This window comes from Gadus morhua, chromosome 13, assembly GCF_902167405.1.
Source record: "Gadus morhua chromosome 13, gadMor3.0, whole genome shotgun sequence".
Classification (NCBI taxonomy): Eukaryota; Metazoa; Chordata; class Actinopteri; order Gadiformes; family Gadidae; genus Gadus; species Gadus morhua.
The window spans coordinates 19,289,287-19,307,063 of record NC_044060.1 but is presented as its reverse complement, the minus strand read 5'-3'; the positions used below and the strand labels follow the sequence as shown (position 1 = coordinate 19,307,063).

Sequence of the window (17,777 nt, the reverse complement as noted above, 5' to 3'; positions counted from 1 at the left end):
GTGGATGTCTACCTCTAGAGGCCGCCAAACCTTCAAATCTCCACGTTGGATTTTTGGTTTATCTCGAAAAGAAATAGAAACTACTATAACAGTCTATAAACATGTTTAAACATCCATAACTTCAAGATTCTTCTCAGGAAAATGAATTTCAAGAAAAGCCGTTGTGAACTTACTGTTTTTTCACCACATTTGCCTGCCGTGATGCTTCTTGAGTGTAATAATAGCACGCCTAAATCGGAAGTAACGATTGCAAAACTTGCTAGTCCGACACAAAACCATTTCCGCAAACAGGGTCAGGCCCCGGCGGAGGGGAGGGTCCAGCAGAGCTGCCAGCGGCTCCCAGGTAATGGTTCGAGTCCCACCGTTTGGGTTTTAAATGGGACAAACATTAGTTTATTTTGATTGTTGTTCCTTCTTAAGCAACATAGTTACGGTAGGTGGGCTGATATTGTTCACTGGGTTAGGGAAGTTATTCGGACTTTCACTGAGTGTGTATATCTACTTGGGTTAACACGCGAAGTGGTTGTCTCTGCGACGCTACTTTAGCTACGAATCGTAATTTTAAGTCGTGATCATACTTTATATCCGTGTGTGTGTGTGTGTGTGTGTGTGTGTGTGTGTGTGTGTGTGTGTGTGTGTGTGTGTGTGTGTGTGTGTGTGTGTGTGTGTGTGTGTGTGTGTGTGTGTGTGTGTGTGTGTGTGTGTGTGTGTGTTATATTGCTACGGTGCAATGCATCGGTGAGGCTGTGGATTGTAAGCCTTCGACATTCTTCACTGTTTGACATTTTAGTGATGACGGCCAGTACGGTGAACTACCTGTGGTCTATCCAGGATGTCCTGGGCCAAGGAGCCACCGCTTGTGTCTACAAAGCCCGCAACAAGGTGAACGATGACACATCAGCCACATGTTGACTGTGAATGCGTATGTTGAACGTTAACTTAATGAGGCCGTGGGATGTGTGATGTATGTCGACATCTTGCCTACCCTTTTAAATGGATGCAAAATGTTGTAGGCCTATCAGTTGTATTATATGTATACATATGAGGTTTCCGTCGGCCATGGGTTAGTATGGAGTTGCTGATTTTACCTATATTGTCCTTCTATGTGTAACAAATGTTTTGTAAAACAATAAATATATATTTTAATATATCCTATCTGTAGAAAACGGGTGAGCAAGTAGCAGTGAAGGTGTTTAACGCCGCTAGCTACAGTCGCTCCTATGAGGTCCAGATGAGGGAGTTTGAGATGCTGAGAAAACTCAACCATAACAACATCGTCCTGCTGTACGCTGTGGAAGAGGTAAGACTCAGGTATTGCAGGTAAACCAAAGAGGTGGTATTAAATTGCAAAGCCTACTTGCTAGATCCACCCCTGTTATGTCCCTGCCTATCACGCTCCTGCCTTCACTCTCTCCCTCTCTTCTCCTCTGTGTTCAGCTCGCCTCGAAACAAAAGGTGTTGGTGATGGAGTATTGCTCGGGAGGCAGCCTGCTGAGTCTACTGGAGGAACCAGAGAACGCCTTTGGCCTGCCTGAGACCGAGTTCCGCATTGTGCTGCAGTGTGTGGGTCAGTCAAGGTGTCATGTGTGTGTAAATACCACATATTAACCACCGACCTCCGCCCCTGAAATGAAGGCCTCTTTGTGTTGTGTTGTGTTGTGTGCAGTGCAGGGGATGAACCATCTGCGGGAGAACGGGGTGGTGCACCGGGACATCAAGCCAGGCAACATCATGCGGCAGGTGGGGGACGACGGCCGCTCCGTTTACAAGCTGACCGACTTCGGAGCGGCCCGCGAGCTGAACGACGAGGAGAAGTTTCTCTCCATCTATGGAACGGAGGAATATCTAGTAAGCCGAGCCGTTCACTCATTGGAGGATGTTTCAAAAGTGGAGCAAATGTTATCATAGTTCCTCATAGAATTCTGCCTATTTATTTATTTATTTGTTTATTCGTTAGCTACCAATGAAAGACGGAAGTTAGTGTTCTTGACTGCTGCTATACTGACCTCATGGCTACGACTACAAATAGATATTTTTCAGGGAAACTAGACTCCCCAGATCCTGTTTTCTTACTTTTTTTAATTAGTACAAATTAATTTCATGCTTTATGATTTTTGTATTTATACTTTATGTCGATTTTCGGGCTTTATTTGCATGAGCTACGTCCTGGGGGCTATTTGCCTGCTCTTGAAACGGGTTGTGGCAGGTCCCTATAGCATAGTATGTTCCTGCCATAGTGCTGGCAATAGTGTCAGGACAGCACTTCTAGGTTCCCATTTCTAGGAACCTAGTTTTATTTGGGTCTTTTTGCCTTTAAGACTATTCAGCTACTCACACTTCGCCTTGCAGATGTTAACTTGCTGTCCAATTCAAGGAACTGGAATTGTTTTTAGCATTAAACAATTTAACATTGATTGTTAAATTGTCGTTTATCTTGTCCATGTGCGCCATCAGGGGCTAGTTTATTGTTGATGATGTGTTAATCCATTTCTAATTTTAGCTTGTGAGATGGTTAAGTTTAGGTGTCAGAGATGGTTAAGTTTAGGGTTTTATGTTAGCCCTGTGTTGTGTTTCATCACGTTACTCATGAGTTTTCTTCGCCATCCAAGGAACAATATACTTGGGTAATGAAGACGTGTCAGAATAAAGTAGGGTCCTAGTAGTGTGGTCCGATGACGGTAGTCTTGAAATGGCAGTCTATTGAAGGAAAATACCTCTACTCTACAGCAGAGGACCTAACCACGCCTGCCTTTTCAACCTTTTCCTACGTGCTAAGGAGCCCTCTAGTGCACAAGACTGTACATGACAGGGGAATAATAATACATTTGTTGATTTATTTTATATAATACATGGATACATGTTTGAGCAACATATGGAAATGAACAGATATAAAACCATGTTGTCTTTAAAGTTCATAGTAGTGGAATGCACATGTCAACCTATAGTCAACAATATATGTCATTTTGTTATGTTTTTGAGTGCACTTTTAAATTGGGGCGGTAGTATGTTCACTTTATCATAATTCACTATAGTCCCTCGAGACAATGTACTTTAAAGGTGTGTGTGTGTGTGTGTGTGTGTGTGTGTGTGTGTGTGTGTGTGTGTGTGTGTGTGTGTGTGTGTGTGTGTGTGTGTGTGTGTGTGTGTGTGTGTGTGTGTGTCCAGCACCCAGACATGTATGAGCGCGCGGTGCTGCGCAAGCCCCAGCAGAAGGGCTACGGCGTGACCGTGGACCTCTGGAGCATCGGGGTGACCTTCTACCACGCTGCCGCCGGCAGCCTGCCCTTCAGGCCCTACGGTGGGCCCCGCAAGAACAAGTCCACCATGTACGTCAGGGGCCAGTGGGGGTGGGGAAGCTTGTTGTGTCTGATGAAAAGTAATGGCAGACCAAACGCCATGGCAGAAGGGAAAATGTGTTAGCTAGCAAGCTTCTTAGTCAGGTGTGTGACAAGTTACCTTGCAGGAAGTTGATAACTTTACAGGGATTACTGTGTGGATGATTCCACACAGTGATGATCGGATTTACTGAACCAGATGTTCAGTCAGACACTGACCCCTGGCTCCACCTGCTGGCCACTGGCCCTACCTTCTGTCCCCTTTTAGTTATATCGAAATATGCTGTTTTGATCATTGCATATATGACTCGCACGTCTGTTTAATTAACCAAAAATAATTCAGGTGTAGTGTTTCATTGTTATCTGTTTTTGTCATGAACATCCAGTTCATCGCAAGAGAGTCAAAAAAATGGCTTGGTAGTTATGTCTCCCACTTACGTTAACACAAAGCAACTGGTTTTAGCTCGTACGTAATGATCCGAAGTCAATTGAATGTGCATAGTTTCCTATCAAAGAACACATTTCTTTTCCCCCCACTAACACACCCAAACTTATTAGGACAGGGAAAACCCTGAAAATTAGAAGGACATAGACAGCGAAACAATACTGTGCATGTATGCCTCAGGCCTTGCATATTTTATTGTGTTTTTAGTGTTGAGTATATAAGTCTGATGTGTGACCTTCATGCTGTTGATGTATAGGTACAACATTACCACAAAGAAGCCTGTGGGATCCATAGCAGGAATACAGAGGGATGAAGACGGACCTATAGATTGGGGCTACAACTTTCCCCACAGCTGCCAGCTGTCACAGTATGTCGTGCGTGTGTGTGTGTGTGCGTGTGCGTGTGCGGTCGTGCGTGACTACACAATATTCTTGTCCGTCACCATGTCAATCAAAGGGCATTTTTTGCTTTGTCTTGGCTGGGAGACTGGCCACACGTAATGAAATTTTTTTCAGATTTATATTTAAATTGTATGTCTTTATTTCCTCCTTATATGCAATCTTTTTTTTTCTCTATCTTTTTCGATTTCTTCCTCCCCCCCTCGTCTTGCTCTTCTATCTCCCCACCCTCTTTATTCCTCTCTCCGTGCCCCCCTCTCCCTCCACCCTAGGGGTCTGTCGGGCCAGCTGGTGCCAGTGCTTGCGGGCATACTGGAGGCGGACCAGGAGCGCTGCTGGAGCTTTGACCAGTTCTTCATGGCCACCACGGACATCTTGAAGCGGGAGCCCATTCACCTCTTCTCCCTGATGCAGGCCACGGCCTCCTGCATCTACATCCACCACCACAACACGTATGGCTGCCACATTGGATTAAAGCATCAAAGCCAAACGAAAAGGAGCCAAGTACTCAGGCCAACATCAAATAACTAGATGATCTAGAGTGGTAATTCAATGCAGAGTATACACATGTCCCATAGATAAATGGCTTGTTACTTACTTACAGTATGTATATGCAGTGTTGGGGTAGTTACTCAAAAATAGTAATTAGTTACTTATTACTAGTTACTTCTGTAAATTGTAATGAGATTACTTTACTAGTTACTGCATTTGAAAAGTAACTTCACAACTTATTACTTTACTTTCCCGTTTCTTAATTTACTGTTGATACATGGACAAACATCATATCCCTATCAACACTTAGGCTACGTTTACATGATGACGGTCTGAACAGAAAACGCAAAAGTTGCGTTATGTCTTCAGGTTTTATTCCGCGTTTAGACGAGCGTTTTCGGGAGGAAATCTGCGTGCATATGGTGACGCAAAAGTGGGTGGATTTCTATTGGGTATGCATGTCAGGCGCCTAGGTGGTGCTGTGATACACTATACACTAACACAGTGGTTCTCAAACTTTTTTACCATGAGTACCACCTTAGAAATGATTTGGCTCTCCAAGTACCACCGGAATTAAAATAAAGTGTGTAGGCCTATAACTAGGCTACATAGAGACGGCACAGAAGGCATTAATATTGATAATACGATTTATTATTCACATAACTTTACCTGACTGAAGCAACCAACTGTCTATAACTCATGTATTGTATTTAAACACTTGCAACGGGATAATACTAACAATTGAACAACTGCTTCAATAGGGCTACCCAGCAAATGGGGATATAATCTGGCATATAACATACCAGTCAATCTAGTGAGGTTATTAACAAGTATACTGCATTAAAGCATTCACAGCACTGAATATTAATTTTAACAACTGCAGTCAACCAATCATGTGAGGTAAATTTTACTGCATGAAACATTCAAAGAATTGAACATGAATATTTAAATACTGGAGTCAAACAATCCTGTTATAAGCAATCATGCACAGCAAAGAGAGAAATCATGTGTACTGCGAAAACACTGTAATCAAACTATCATGAGTAAGAACAAGTGTATCATAGAAAAACATTCAGTATTAAAAAATACTGCAGTAAGTGCCATAAGGTCAGAATATAATCTATGTTTAGGTTTGAAGGAGAATGTACTCAGGCACACATTGAAAATTAGGCTTATCATGCTTAGTGAGAGGGGTACATGTCTGGGTCGATTGAGGTTAGCTTTAGCCTCAGACTTGGTTCAGTATCCAACCTGCTTCCAGCACACGAGATGAGGGTGGATGGCATCCCCCTTTGGAATTAAAATGATCAAAATCATCCCCCTTCTGAAACAGCCATCCCCCCTTCCCATCCCCTGTTATTTTATCAATTAATGTGGAAATATTACCGCTATTTCATTATAGTCGTTTCCTTTTTCAATTCGGCGCAAGCAACGTTACTTTTCCCAGGGACAGATTTGACAGCGATACTTCATTCTCGGGCAGCATGCTATTGCGCAAGCACGCAGGCGTACTTGCGCAATAGTGCCTCCACGAGCTCTCATTCCACACCGTACGAAACAGACACTGGTAGCGTGAAGCAGTCTCTGGATCTCAGACATCGCTTCCGCAGGCAACTCTGTCCCCTTTTCTCCCTTTCATTCCAACCCGTGAGCAACGCTAGTCTCCCTTCTCTCCCTTCCTCCCTTCTCTTCCGAATGCATTTTTGAAAAAAAAGAATAAGAATCAGTTTCTAAAATCCTTAAATGTGAAGCATGCCTACGAATCGTGTGATGCTTCCGATCACCTGCGTTTTTGGGGATAAAATAAAAGCGATGACATGACAGTAGTCATCGCTCTTATTTGCGACCATTTGCGACCAACAGAAGCCTGGTCGCAAATGGAATGAGAAAGCGCACAGCCTTGTCTGAAAGCGCAGGATATTCGCTGCGTCGCTGCATCCAAAAGTCCAGGGGCCTCATGTACTAAGACTTGCGTGGATTTCATACTGAAACTTGGCGTACGCCAAAACCCAGAAACTGTCTTACGCACAAATAAATTCAGATGTATAAAAGTGTGCGAACGCATGGATCCAAGCACGTTTCTTTTGTACATCTCGATCAACGTGGAATTGAGCGCACATGCCGAGGTGCCAAACTCCTCCCTGTCCACGCCCTCATTTAAATATGCAATTTCATTTAAATAGGCCTCTGGACCTGAGATTCACCTCTTAATCCGATCACCTGGCACCATGAACAGAGGCAAAAAACGAAACTTCACGGAGTCTGAGCTCGAGATTTTGCTCCACGAGGTAGAAATGCGCAAGCATATGCTATTGGAACCCTGTCAACAGGGATAAATGCAAAACAAAAGAGAAGTGAGTGGGAGTGTGTTTGCGAGGCCGTCAATGCAGTGGGGTCTCAGCAGCGCACACACTCTGAAATTAAAAAAAAGTGGTCAGACCTCAAGGTGGAGGTGAGGCGGAGGGTTTCTGCCCACCGCCGAAGCGTGACCGCAACAGGTGGGGGGACGGGAGTGGGGGAACTCTCCCCCTTCGATTTGAGAGTGGCCGCTTTGATCGGTGACACAGCTCCCACCGGAGTGGTGGGAGCCCATGAAGGGGACGCCGATCATCCCCAAGGTAAATATGCTGAAGTCATAAATGCTGTAATTATACTGGTCATACAATTGGCTGCTTGCAATACACATAAGTCGTGCGTAAAGATGCCAGGATATTAAAGACTTTGACTCGTGTTTATTAACTTAACTTAATTTTGAATAGACAAGCAAGGAGAGGGCACGGATAGCTCCGTCGGCCCCGGCGTCTCCTCAGTCGGCCCCTGCGTCTCCAGCGCCCTTCGGATTTGACCATTTGCGATGTCCTCTAACAACGCTAACGCAGCCATTTTTAAAACAATTTTCTTCATCCATTGCGCATGCTTTTATAGCCACCCATATAATTGCAAGGTGTGTTAATTGTTCATTACTGTGTCTCTGATGTGCAAATCAATCTGAGTCATTGTTTTCACCTTTTTTCCCAGTTTCCCAGCGTCACCTCTAAGTGTCGCCAAAGGAACAATAGCTGTAGAAACGTGCGTACGACAGCTCTGGAGCTGGCGTGGGGACCGCACATTTTTACGGTCATTTCACGTTTTGTACATCTGAACGTGAGCGTGGAAAAGGACGTACGCCACGTTTTTGTGCGTACGCAACCTTAGTACATGAGGCCCCAGGGGTCTCATTTATAAAACTGTGCGTGGGATCGTTACTAAAAATGTGCGTACGCCCAGAAGCCAAGTTTTGCGTGCGCCAAAAAATATTCAGATTTATAAAACACTGCGTACGCACACCTGTACGCAATCTTTGCTTTATAAATCACATACTGACTATAATTGTGCGCAGCTGAATCAGCTTCACGTTCCGCCCTCTACACGCCCCTTTTTAACCATAAATGGTCAATGCAAATGACCTCATGAATGCGATCTGCATATAAAACAGACTCAGATGCCGGTATTATGTCTTGTTGGAAACAATGGCAGAAGTACTGAGAAAATCAAAAAAGCGAAATTTCACGGAGGTTGAAGTTGAGACACTTGTGGGTGAGATGGAGGCCCGAAAGGTAGTTTTGTTCGGCGGTCACGGGATTGGAATCGCCAACAACAAAAAGCAGAGTGAGTGGCAACATGTTGCTGCAGCAGTGAACTCTGTCAGTGGCACGGAGCGCACAGTCCCAGAATTAAAAAAGAAGTGGTCTGACATAGAGTTACATATTTTTATGTAGCCTACCAATAAATCGTTATGGTCCCTAAATACCCTCTCCCTCCGAATCCTGCATGGTCCGCCAGAAGTGCCATATGGTGCAGCATTACCACGGCGCTCACCTCTGTATTTATAGGGTTACGGTAATAAGACTGACGAGAACGCCTTGGATAATCAGTTTGTAATTACCCACGTAAAATGTTCTTGAACATAACCCCTTTTTAATGCCTGATTTGTCATGAAAAGCATCAAGAGTAACGGACAACGATTGTGATGAGTGTGGCTTGTTTTTTCACACTTGGGATTTAATTGACATTTGATCATGTGTTCACAGTGTCACATAAAAATATTATGTTATTGACACATGTTGGACAGATGCTTTATTCCATGCAGTCGCGCCGTCAGTGGACAGTATGGACTGGAGTGACGGGATTAAATATAGAGAATTTCTTTTTATTTCTATTCTAAGGAGATATTTCTGGAGTTATAACTGAGAAATAACGCAGTGGACTTAAATTATTCTTATTAGGATTTAACGCATGATACGGGTTGAAATTAAATTGATGAAGGGCGATGATAAAACCTAATCGTTCTTCTCACTCTGCAATTCTTCGGTCTGACTTCAGTTCACCACCACACCGTCTGTGTCGCCAATTCTCCTTTTCCTCCAAACCATGCGTACGCATGGGTCAGAGTTTGCTTAGGGCTGCGCACATTTTCCCGTCAAGTTGGTTTTTTATAGATCACAACCTTGGCGTGAAAAGTCACGTACGCAACTTTCAGCCCCGTTTTGTGCGTACGCAACGGTTATAAATGAGACCCCAGAAATGTCTGGCCTCTGAAGGCAGACTTCAACGTCTCGTCACAGGACGATTTTGCGCAATTTTTACTTCCCCTACTCATCGTCACAGCAGTTAGTGAATGCAGGTTTAAGATCATTGCATATGATGGGTACATGCAAAACATTTTTTTAACGGTTGCTTCATCTTCAAAAAATTGCTTAAAAAAATCGTTCATACTCCGCGTACCACTAGAGGGCGCGCGCGTACCACCAGTGGTACGCGTACCACAGATTGAGAACGGCTGCACTAACACACAACACCACCGTGTCTGAGCGCATGCGTAGAATCTTCCTTCTCTTATCTGCACCGCGAAAACAAAAACATAATTTCAGATCCTTCTCTGTTCAGTAATACTATCTGTAGCCTACATATCCTGTACATTTTGTGGAAAGACTCCAGTAAATTTATTAGAGCAGCCAGAGCAGCTTGACGGTCCGACGCATGAAAATAATCCAACATGTTTATTTATTTCCCTGTACCGGCGCTGTATGTGACGTAAACGCGTACGCGACGGGAATAGATCTGAGCAGAGTTTTGCGTCTCGGCAGTGTAGACGGAAACGCTACGGCGGAGCGTATTCAAGTTTTCCACTCTGGAAGGGTGGTTTCAGATTATTGCATTTTTAAGCCCCAAAAATGCCGTCACCGTCTAAACAAAAGGCACTTCCGATAAAATATTTGGTCGTTTTTACCCGGGTCGTTAAATCCTCGTGTAAACGGGGCCTTTTGTATAAATCTATTCAAAATAACATATAAAATCATATGAAAACAATTTTATGGGGTCAGAACAGTCTCATTAATAATGAATGCACAGAGAAGGATTCACAAATGTATTTTGTGATTTACATATTAATTACTCTCTTCTCACAAATACATTTCAATGCACACACAAATGTGTGCATTATGCCGACGTCAGGAGAGTCTCAAATATCCACTCATAAATACAGTCCAGTTCACACACAAATGCAAACAAGTTCACAAATGAAAAGCGTCTTGTTAATTCAAGTTGAACAGTTTGTATATAAATGTAACAACATCCAAATACATTTTTGATGAAAATTGCAAATATTTTTTAATTCATATATTTATGGATTTATATTACATTTATTTAAAACAAGGCACATTTGTGTGTGGATCAGAAATGTTTTAGTGAAACTTATTTTTGTTTATGGATTTATTTTACATTTATACATACCGATATCCATTTGTATGTGCATTGAAATGTATTTGTGAGAAGGGAGTAATTTATATATAATCACAAAATACATTTGTGAATCCTTCTCTGTGCATTCATTATTAATGAGACTGTTCTGACCCCAGACTGTTCTGACTCCATACAATATCCCTGTCTGCTCAAAGAAATGCCTCCCTGTAAAATCCACAAACAACAGGATCAAGTAGTCTATGGTGAGGTCAATCAGAAGCAACACACAAGTTTCAAAACACAGCCTTTGGGAAACATGAGAACAACAATTAAGTGGTCAATGAAAAATATAAAAAGGTCACTTTATCCCATACAATTAAAACAGAAATGCACTTAAGCGGCGGTGACACATGCTGTTACTTTATCTGGTCCAAAGGCTGAATGAACCTGATCTATTTCGCAAGCTATGGCATCTTAAGTTTGTCTTCCTCTCACCCTCTTGCAGGCAAGAGCAGCCTTCTCAAGTTTTAAAGTAATGCTGTCTATCCAGTGCACCGTCATTCCTTATGAGGCAGCGAAATGTGTGTTCTTATTCGATCTTGTTACAACCGTTTATGTCGGAACCGGTTCCCTAATGGAACCGTGTTTCGGTGCTCAAACCAATTCCTAGGTATCTTTTGTTGTTGGCGGACCAAATGTCCGCGGTGGTGGACACATGGTCCAGGAAGGACTCGAAAATTATTGAGAGCTTCGATTCCATGTCGGTATAACACAGTACTATATCACTTACACTTCAGGCGGAGGTCTCGGCGATTCAATAGTCGACAGGGGAAGCATGTCTTCTCGAATGAACCCTGCAACCAGCCTGTCTTTCCGTTTCACCTGCTTCGGCTCTCCAACACTTGAACACTCCTTCGCACAAGCAGCTATGTCACTCAAATCGATCGCTATGGCAACGTGCCGAGGCAAGCGGGCGCTGCAGACACACAGGCAGCACACATGCACGCACCACAAAATAACAGAACTTTATACGCAGGCAAACACGGCTTGGTTAACGCAGGAAAGCGCGTTACTTTAGTCTAGTAAAGTGGTGTAGTTACTGATATTTTTAATGTAATTGGTTACTTGACTTTGTTACCCAAAAAAGTAATATCATTACTGTAAGGCAACGCGTTACCCCCAACACTGTGTATATGGTAGGTTTATCAAATCCGATTTGCAGTCCTGCTGGTCTCACAGGATAGTTGGTAAATAAACCAGATGTTGGTAACTGCATTCAATGCAGTAGGTCATGCATAAAGACATCAACCCATGGTTCATCGCCCCCACCTTCCAGGGTGTCCATGTTCCTGGAGGAGGTGGCCTCCCAGACCGGCATGGCGGTGGAGAGCCAGCAGCTGCTCTACCTGGGCCATGAGCTCCCCCTGGAGGGCAACATGAAGGTGGTCAACCTGCCCCCCACCTCCGCCGCCCAGCCCCTGCTGCTGCTGGGCCTGGGGCCCGACACAAACCCCGGCCTCCTCTGCAGAGAGCGTGAGACACGCACCCACACACACATCGATACGATGACGGTCCAGAGCAGTGCCCCATGAGTAGTTTAAACATCAAAGATGGCGGCCTCTGACATGTCAAACGTGGCGTTGATCTGATTGGTTGTAGATCTATTAAATTGCCTCCAGAGGCATTAGAGACGTGACTCAGAGGGTTCCAGACCCATTTTTCCCCATTTTGTGAATTGATTTGGCCATGTCAGTCTACAAATTACCTTTTTTTTTTTTTGGGCTCAATCGATGGAAAACAAAACTTTAGTTAGTTCCATCTTCATTTTGCTTGCTGTAACAATGATCAGTTTATATTCAGTACTATAACCTATAGATTGAGCCTTCTCTTCTGCACTAGTGGCTATCTTATCGTCCATCAGTAAGTCTGAGCAGTGCTCCTGTGTCTTTGTAGCGGAGATCCCTGCCATCCCCTCCAGGTTTGACGTCATGGCCGACTACCGCTTCTCTAAGGTGAGTCTCACCGGCGCTCTCCTCCAGTCATGTTATGTACGTATTCATGTCATCACACTCTCCTGTGTCCCCCCCCCCCCCCCCCCCCCCTCTGTCCTCTGCAGGTGATGGTGGGAGTGGTCCACCAGTTTGTGAGGACAGTACGCACGCTGCACGCGCAGAGAGAGCTGCTCCTGCAGGGATACTACAGTTACATGTACAAAACACACTGTTACACTGCTAGTTATTGTATTGCATTCTGTAAACCAAGTCTTTATTGAAAGCTTTATTTTGTTATTATTGTATTCCCTTTTAGCCCAGTAGGGATGTTATCCCCTCTCAATTATATGTAGGCCTACAACATATCGCCATCTGCTGGCTGACGACCACATTGCACCCATTATGGATATTGACATCCATTAGGATTTTTATTTGACATTATCTCAATTATTATTTTCGGTAGTCAGCACTTTCCTTTCCCGGCTTCCGAAATCACTTCCCACATTTCCTACGTCGTAAACCCCAGGACCTTTTCTGATCCTCTGCCTTGCTGTTGTGTAGGATGAAGCTCCGCAGGGACTGTGAGGCAGCCATGGTCAGCATCACCATGGTCACCCTCAGACTGCAGGCCTGCCTCGACTTGGAGCACAAAATGTGAGTTCATCCATCCGGCACTGTTCCATACTCATTAAACAGTGGCATCAATCTGGTTTAAGAAACCATTTGGGATCGCTCCCTGCTCCCTGATAATGTGCCTCTTCTGTGTGTGTGTGTGTGTGTTTGTTTCAGAGGCCAATACCCTCCAGAGATACCCAGCCTCATAGAGAACCACAACAAACTGCAGCTGGTGGGAGCAATTAGACGTCCACATGATAGAAGCTAGTAGACATAGCGGAGGTTTATGCTCACAAGAGATTATTTAATTAGTAAGATAGACACGAGCTCACCATAGAGCGGGTGTTTTGATGATCTTGAGTTAAGATTTGTTTGACCTTCCTAAACTGGTTATTTAACATTGATATGATCGATAAACAACCGAGTTCTTGGCACCTCTGACCCCTCTGCAGATCCGCGAGCACCTGCCCATGTACGTGGGGGGCGTCCAGCAGTTCCAGAACGAGCTGGAACACCTTCTCATAGAACAGGCCAAGCTGGCCGAGAGTCTGGCCAACGACAAGAGGTAGACAGGGGCAGGGGGTCGCAGCGTGTGTGTGTGTGTGTGTGTGTGTGTGTGTGTGTGTGTGTGTGTGTGTGTGTGTGTGTGTGTGTGTGTGTGTGTGTGTGTGTGTGTGTGTGTGTGTGTGTGTGTGTGTGTGTGTGTGTGTTGTGTTGTGTTTGAACTTTGACCTCTGCGTCCCACAGCCATCAGAAGATGAAGATGCTGCTGGAAAAGATCTCGGCCATCCATCAGATGTACCGTAAAGACAGACAAACGGGCAGTAAGTGATGGTAGTTCTGTGTTCCTTGTCGAGCTATGCATTGTCTGCCTGTACGTGGCAACCAACTTTTCATTGTCCCCACAGAGCTGGGATACAACGACGAGCAGATCCACAAGTTTGAAAAGTGAGTTTGTGTGCCTCTGCTCACGAAACCTGACATTTCTGTTCAGCCCCCACCCGAAGGCTGAGCTCTTCCACGCATCCTGGGAGTCTGACCGTCGACTCTCTTCCCTCAGGATCCACCTGTCCACCTGCATGAAGCGCATGAAGACTCTGTTCAGAGAAGACAGCGTCAAGAGATACAAAGAGCTGCTGGCCACCTCCAGCACCTGGAGCAGGTCAGTCTGCCGCAACCCCGCTTTAACTACACTGCTCAAAGAACCACATGTTCTGTGGTTCTTTAAACTGATATACACTGATTCAGGGAATCAGTCAGTCAGTCTCACTCAGCGCCACTTTCACTATGCTGCCCTCTTTTATATATAGGGCTGTGCGATATGAAAATATGTATCGGGGAGCAGGAGAAAAATGTAGATGTTCCCCTCTTTTGTTTCTATCGTTATTTTACTTTACGGCAGCGACTTTAATTTGCATTGAGTTGATAGGATTATTAAAAAAGGTAGTAATGAGGCATGTGCTTATACTGGGTGGAAATGTTTTCATAGAATTTTACAGAAAAAGTACTATATCGTGATATATACTGTGTCTCTATCAGGATATGAAATGACCCATATCGTGGGTCAATGACCCTTAAAGCACAGCCCTACTGCTCAACGTCTACAACAGTGATTCGCTCTAACTCTTCTGTACATATATACTATTCAGTCCAGTTTTATGTTTATTAACTTGAAAGAATGATAAACATTAGCCTTGTCCATGTAAATCATATAAATTGTCTGTTCATTTCAGAGCAGTGCATTTCACAACCGCACATTAATTCATACTGTGACCTTTTTTTTAAAGAGGTCGGGAGAGATACTGTCATTCTATTAAAGTCTTACCGATAGTTCAATAGACCTTCTCCACGACATCACACCCCTGGGTTAAGGCTATTAATCGCCCTGCTACTCCTGTTTGTACACAAAGACGGTACAATGTCAGACATGCACCAATCTTTTGGCATGCTTTTATGTGCTCTTGATGTTGACTCCTGATATAACTGGTTCTATCTGCTGTTAGTGTCTTGGTGGGGATACAGAGCAGACTGGATGACTTCAACTCCTTCTCCAACGGCCTGCTGGCAGACCTGGAGGTGTGCAACGGACATCTGAATAAGGTGGGCTTCAAGGCTCGGGGGACCAATACTATTTCACTATTTACTCTTTAGTTATTTAGCAGGTGCCATTCCCAAAATGGCTACCGATTTTATAAACAAGGCCAGAGTTAGGCTGTGAACATGAGGAATCGAACCCAGTAATCAGGGAGTCACCCTAGCCACTGTATTACTACCATATAACACTGTAGTCCACGTCTCAAACAAGGACTGTGGACACATTCACCCTATTATTGTCTCTTTGATTATGTTTGAATTGTTGGGAGTGTGAGTCACCAATGTTGTTGATCTTCCTCGTCATCATGGTCATCCACACCAGGCTCTGGATATAGTCCTTCTCAGCTTCCAACCCAGGAGAGAAGCTCCGGAGCCTGGGGACACTCCTAGAGAAAAGGAACAAATGGTCTTCAGGTGTGTCCGTATGTCTGCCTTCCCGTGTGACCGACTGTAGAAGAGAGACAGGGATGACGTGTTTTGTTTCCTCCAGGATGCATCATCTGAAAGAGGAAATGGAGATCCTGGTCCGAGAGCTAGAGTGTAACAACAGCGTCATAGAAAGGTGAGCATCATCAACAAATGACACATACCAAACTGACCCTTCTGAATGACACAATGACAGCATGTATCTTTGAGTGGCTGAAACGTATTGATTTTGTGTCTCCCCACAGTTTAGGAACGGTCAGCCCTGCTTCAGCGTCACTGAAGCCCAGTTCCAGGCCCTGTACACTGTAACCAGCGTTCACTTTGACCCACGCACACAAATGCACACACACACACACACCCACCATCATTGGATTCCAAAGGATGGTCTCATATTTGTTGCCACTCAGATGATTAACAGAGTTGATAACGACCTGTGTTGTAAATAATGCATCCTATCGATTGGTCTTGACGTAAAGATGGAAAGAGATGCACACAAACAACTGATGGAAACATGATTTATAGTTTGGAGAGAGGATGCTGGGAATATGGGAGTGTTTTCTGAGCGGGGTTGTGGTGGTGAGAAGACCTCCACAAAGTGGTTCAATACAAACCTCATTAATGCTTTTAAGCGTATTATGGTGATTGTAATTGGCTGTCGTAGTGATTCAGCGCCATGTATAGTGGCAGGGTAAATGCTCAGTCAGATGTATGTAGTTTACTAGTTCTTTGAGGGGCTCACTGAGACAGCATCTGGAAAGCTTTTAAAGATAAACGAGATTGATGTTGAATGTTTTTGCTGAAATAAGCATTGCTTTTCATCTTATTATCTCCCGCCCCCTGTTATTGGAACACTCCTCACAAGGTTTCGTTCTCTCTGAGTCAATTTAAAATGTTGCACATCTCCGGATGTGAAACAATCACTTTCCTTGTCATTGTTACAAATTGAATTTACTGATTGATTTTTAGCGTACATTATCGTGTGTGTGTGTGTGTGTGTGTGTGTGTGTGTGTGTGTGTGTGTGTGTGTGTGTGTGTGTGTGTGTGTGTGTGTGTGTGTGTGTGTGTGTGTGTGTGTGTGTGTCAGGGAATTCACCCTTAGGAGCAGAGCACTTTAGGACGACTATAATACTTTTCTTTCTGTTTTTATCATGAGGGAGTTCATGGTGAGACTTCACGTAACATTGATGTGTGCGCCGTGTATGAGCTTAGTTAGAGCCGTTGAATTAGAGGGCTGCTTGAATAAAAGAAAACCGAAAGAGCTTGGATGACACTGAAAAGTGTGATGGCCGTTTGTGGGATTTTTATTTTGTGGTTTTATGTGCTTAGCAATGTGGAAAGTTGCATAAATTCCCATCTGCTGGCTTTTACTTTCTCATCCCCTTCCTTAAGCTGTATACACTATGGATTTTTAGTGTTTTACAGATTCATAATTGTGTGAATTATAATATCCAGATATTGTCTTACAATACCATAACATCTCGTTGTCATTGGCACGCATGACCGTATCCTAGTTTTTTTTAAGGTTTAGTATATTGGTGTACTGTAACAAGAGCTTCTAACTAGTTATAACTGGGGACCCATTCCAAAATATAAACTGGTTGAATTGCCGTAAATAATTGTATGTTATAATAGTAAGTAACTTAAAATAGTTTGACCCATGTAAAATACAATTGTATGGTCATTGTCAATAAAATGTTACTTAAATGCGACCTCCTGTCTCTTTAAGAGGGTTCTCCCGTGACATTAAAACGATGTCACAGTTATTCCTTGCGTCACTACTACACGCTTGCTCCAAGCGTGAGCGGAGTTTACAATCTGAGCACGGAGAGTAGTACAACAACAACACAGACACGCACACCGTGGACAGATTTGCACACCACTACGGCAATTATACAACTAAGCACGATGGCGTCTGCAAGTGTGGTGGGGCAGAACCCGGGACCACAACACCGGTTGGATTCGGAACCTCCAATGCTCTTCTTAAAATTCGTCAACGTGAGAAAGAAAATGCCGAGGAAAACCTCCCTTGAAAAAATCATGTTAAGGAAATACTCCGGGACCTTGGAGACCAGCTCGGCGAAATCCGAAGGTGGTCGCGGTTTTGATGCAGCGTCGCTGAAATTGTCGATTCATCATTCCGACTCTCCGGCACTGGCGGGAGAAACTGCATGCGGCTCGGCGTCGCCTAGCGAAGGATGCGCAGCGCCGCGCGCTGATGCGCCACGTAGCGTGGACGGGGACATAGGCGAGCGCACGGACT

The 17,777-nt window shown here is 44.2% G+C and overlaps 1 protein-coding gene across 2 annotated transcripts; it reads left to right on the top strand.

The window, feature by feature from the left end:
* The first annotated feature begins 252 nt into the window (after window positions 1-252).
* On the top strand, window positions 253-17,226 carry ikbke (inhibitor of nuclear factor kappa B kinase subunit epsilon). 2 transcript variants are annotated; one of them, XM_030373692.1, is made up of 21 exons: window positions 253-343; window positions 791-882; window positions 1,163-1,300; window positions 1,438-1,567; window positions 1,667-1,848; window positions 3,166-3,326; window positions 4,037-4,147; window positions 4,451-4,630; window positions 11,728-11,924; window positions 12,345-12,403; window positions 12,508-12,599; window positions 12,944-13,036; window positions 13,172-13,229; window positions 13,450-13,562; window positions 13,745-13,821; window positions 13,906-13,945; window positions 14,058-14,159; window positions 15,001-15,097; window positions 15,414-15,505; window positions 15,582-15,653; window positions 15,763-17,226. In XM_030373692.1, exons 2-21 carry the CDS (start codon window positions 793-795, stop codon window positions 15,824-15,826), a joined length of 2,148 nt encoding a protein of 715 aa, XP_030229552.1. In that variant the 5' UTR covers window positions 253-343; window positions 791-792; the 3' UTR covers window positions 15,827-17,226. The 2 variants fall into 2 exon arrangements, with proteins under 2 accessions (XP_030229552.1, XP_030229553.1); XM_030373693.1 differs by having other exon boundaries at window positions 331-433.
* The last annotated feature ends 551 nt before the right edge of the window (window positions 17,227-17,777 follow it).

Coding starts and splice junctions, on each gene's coding strand:
- ikbke (XM_030373692.1), top strand. CDS start 793: ATGACGGCCAGTACGGTGAACTACCTGTGGTCTATCCAGGATGTCCTG. Junction 1,849..3,165: donor ATGGAACGGAGGAATATCTA/GTAAGCCGAGCC, acceptor GTGTGTGTCCAG/CACCCAGACATGTATGAGCG. Junction 4,631..11,727: donor TACATCCACCACCACAACAC/GTATGGCTGCCA, acceptor CCCACCTTCCAG/GGTGTCCATGTTCCTGGAGG.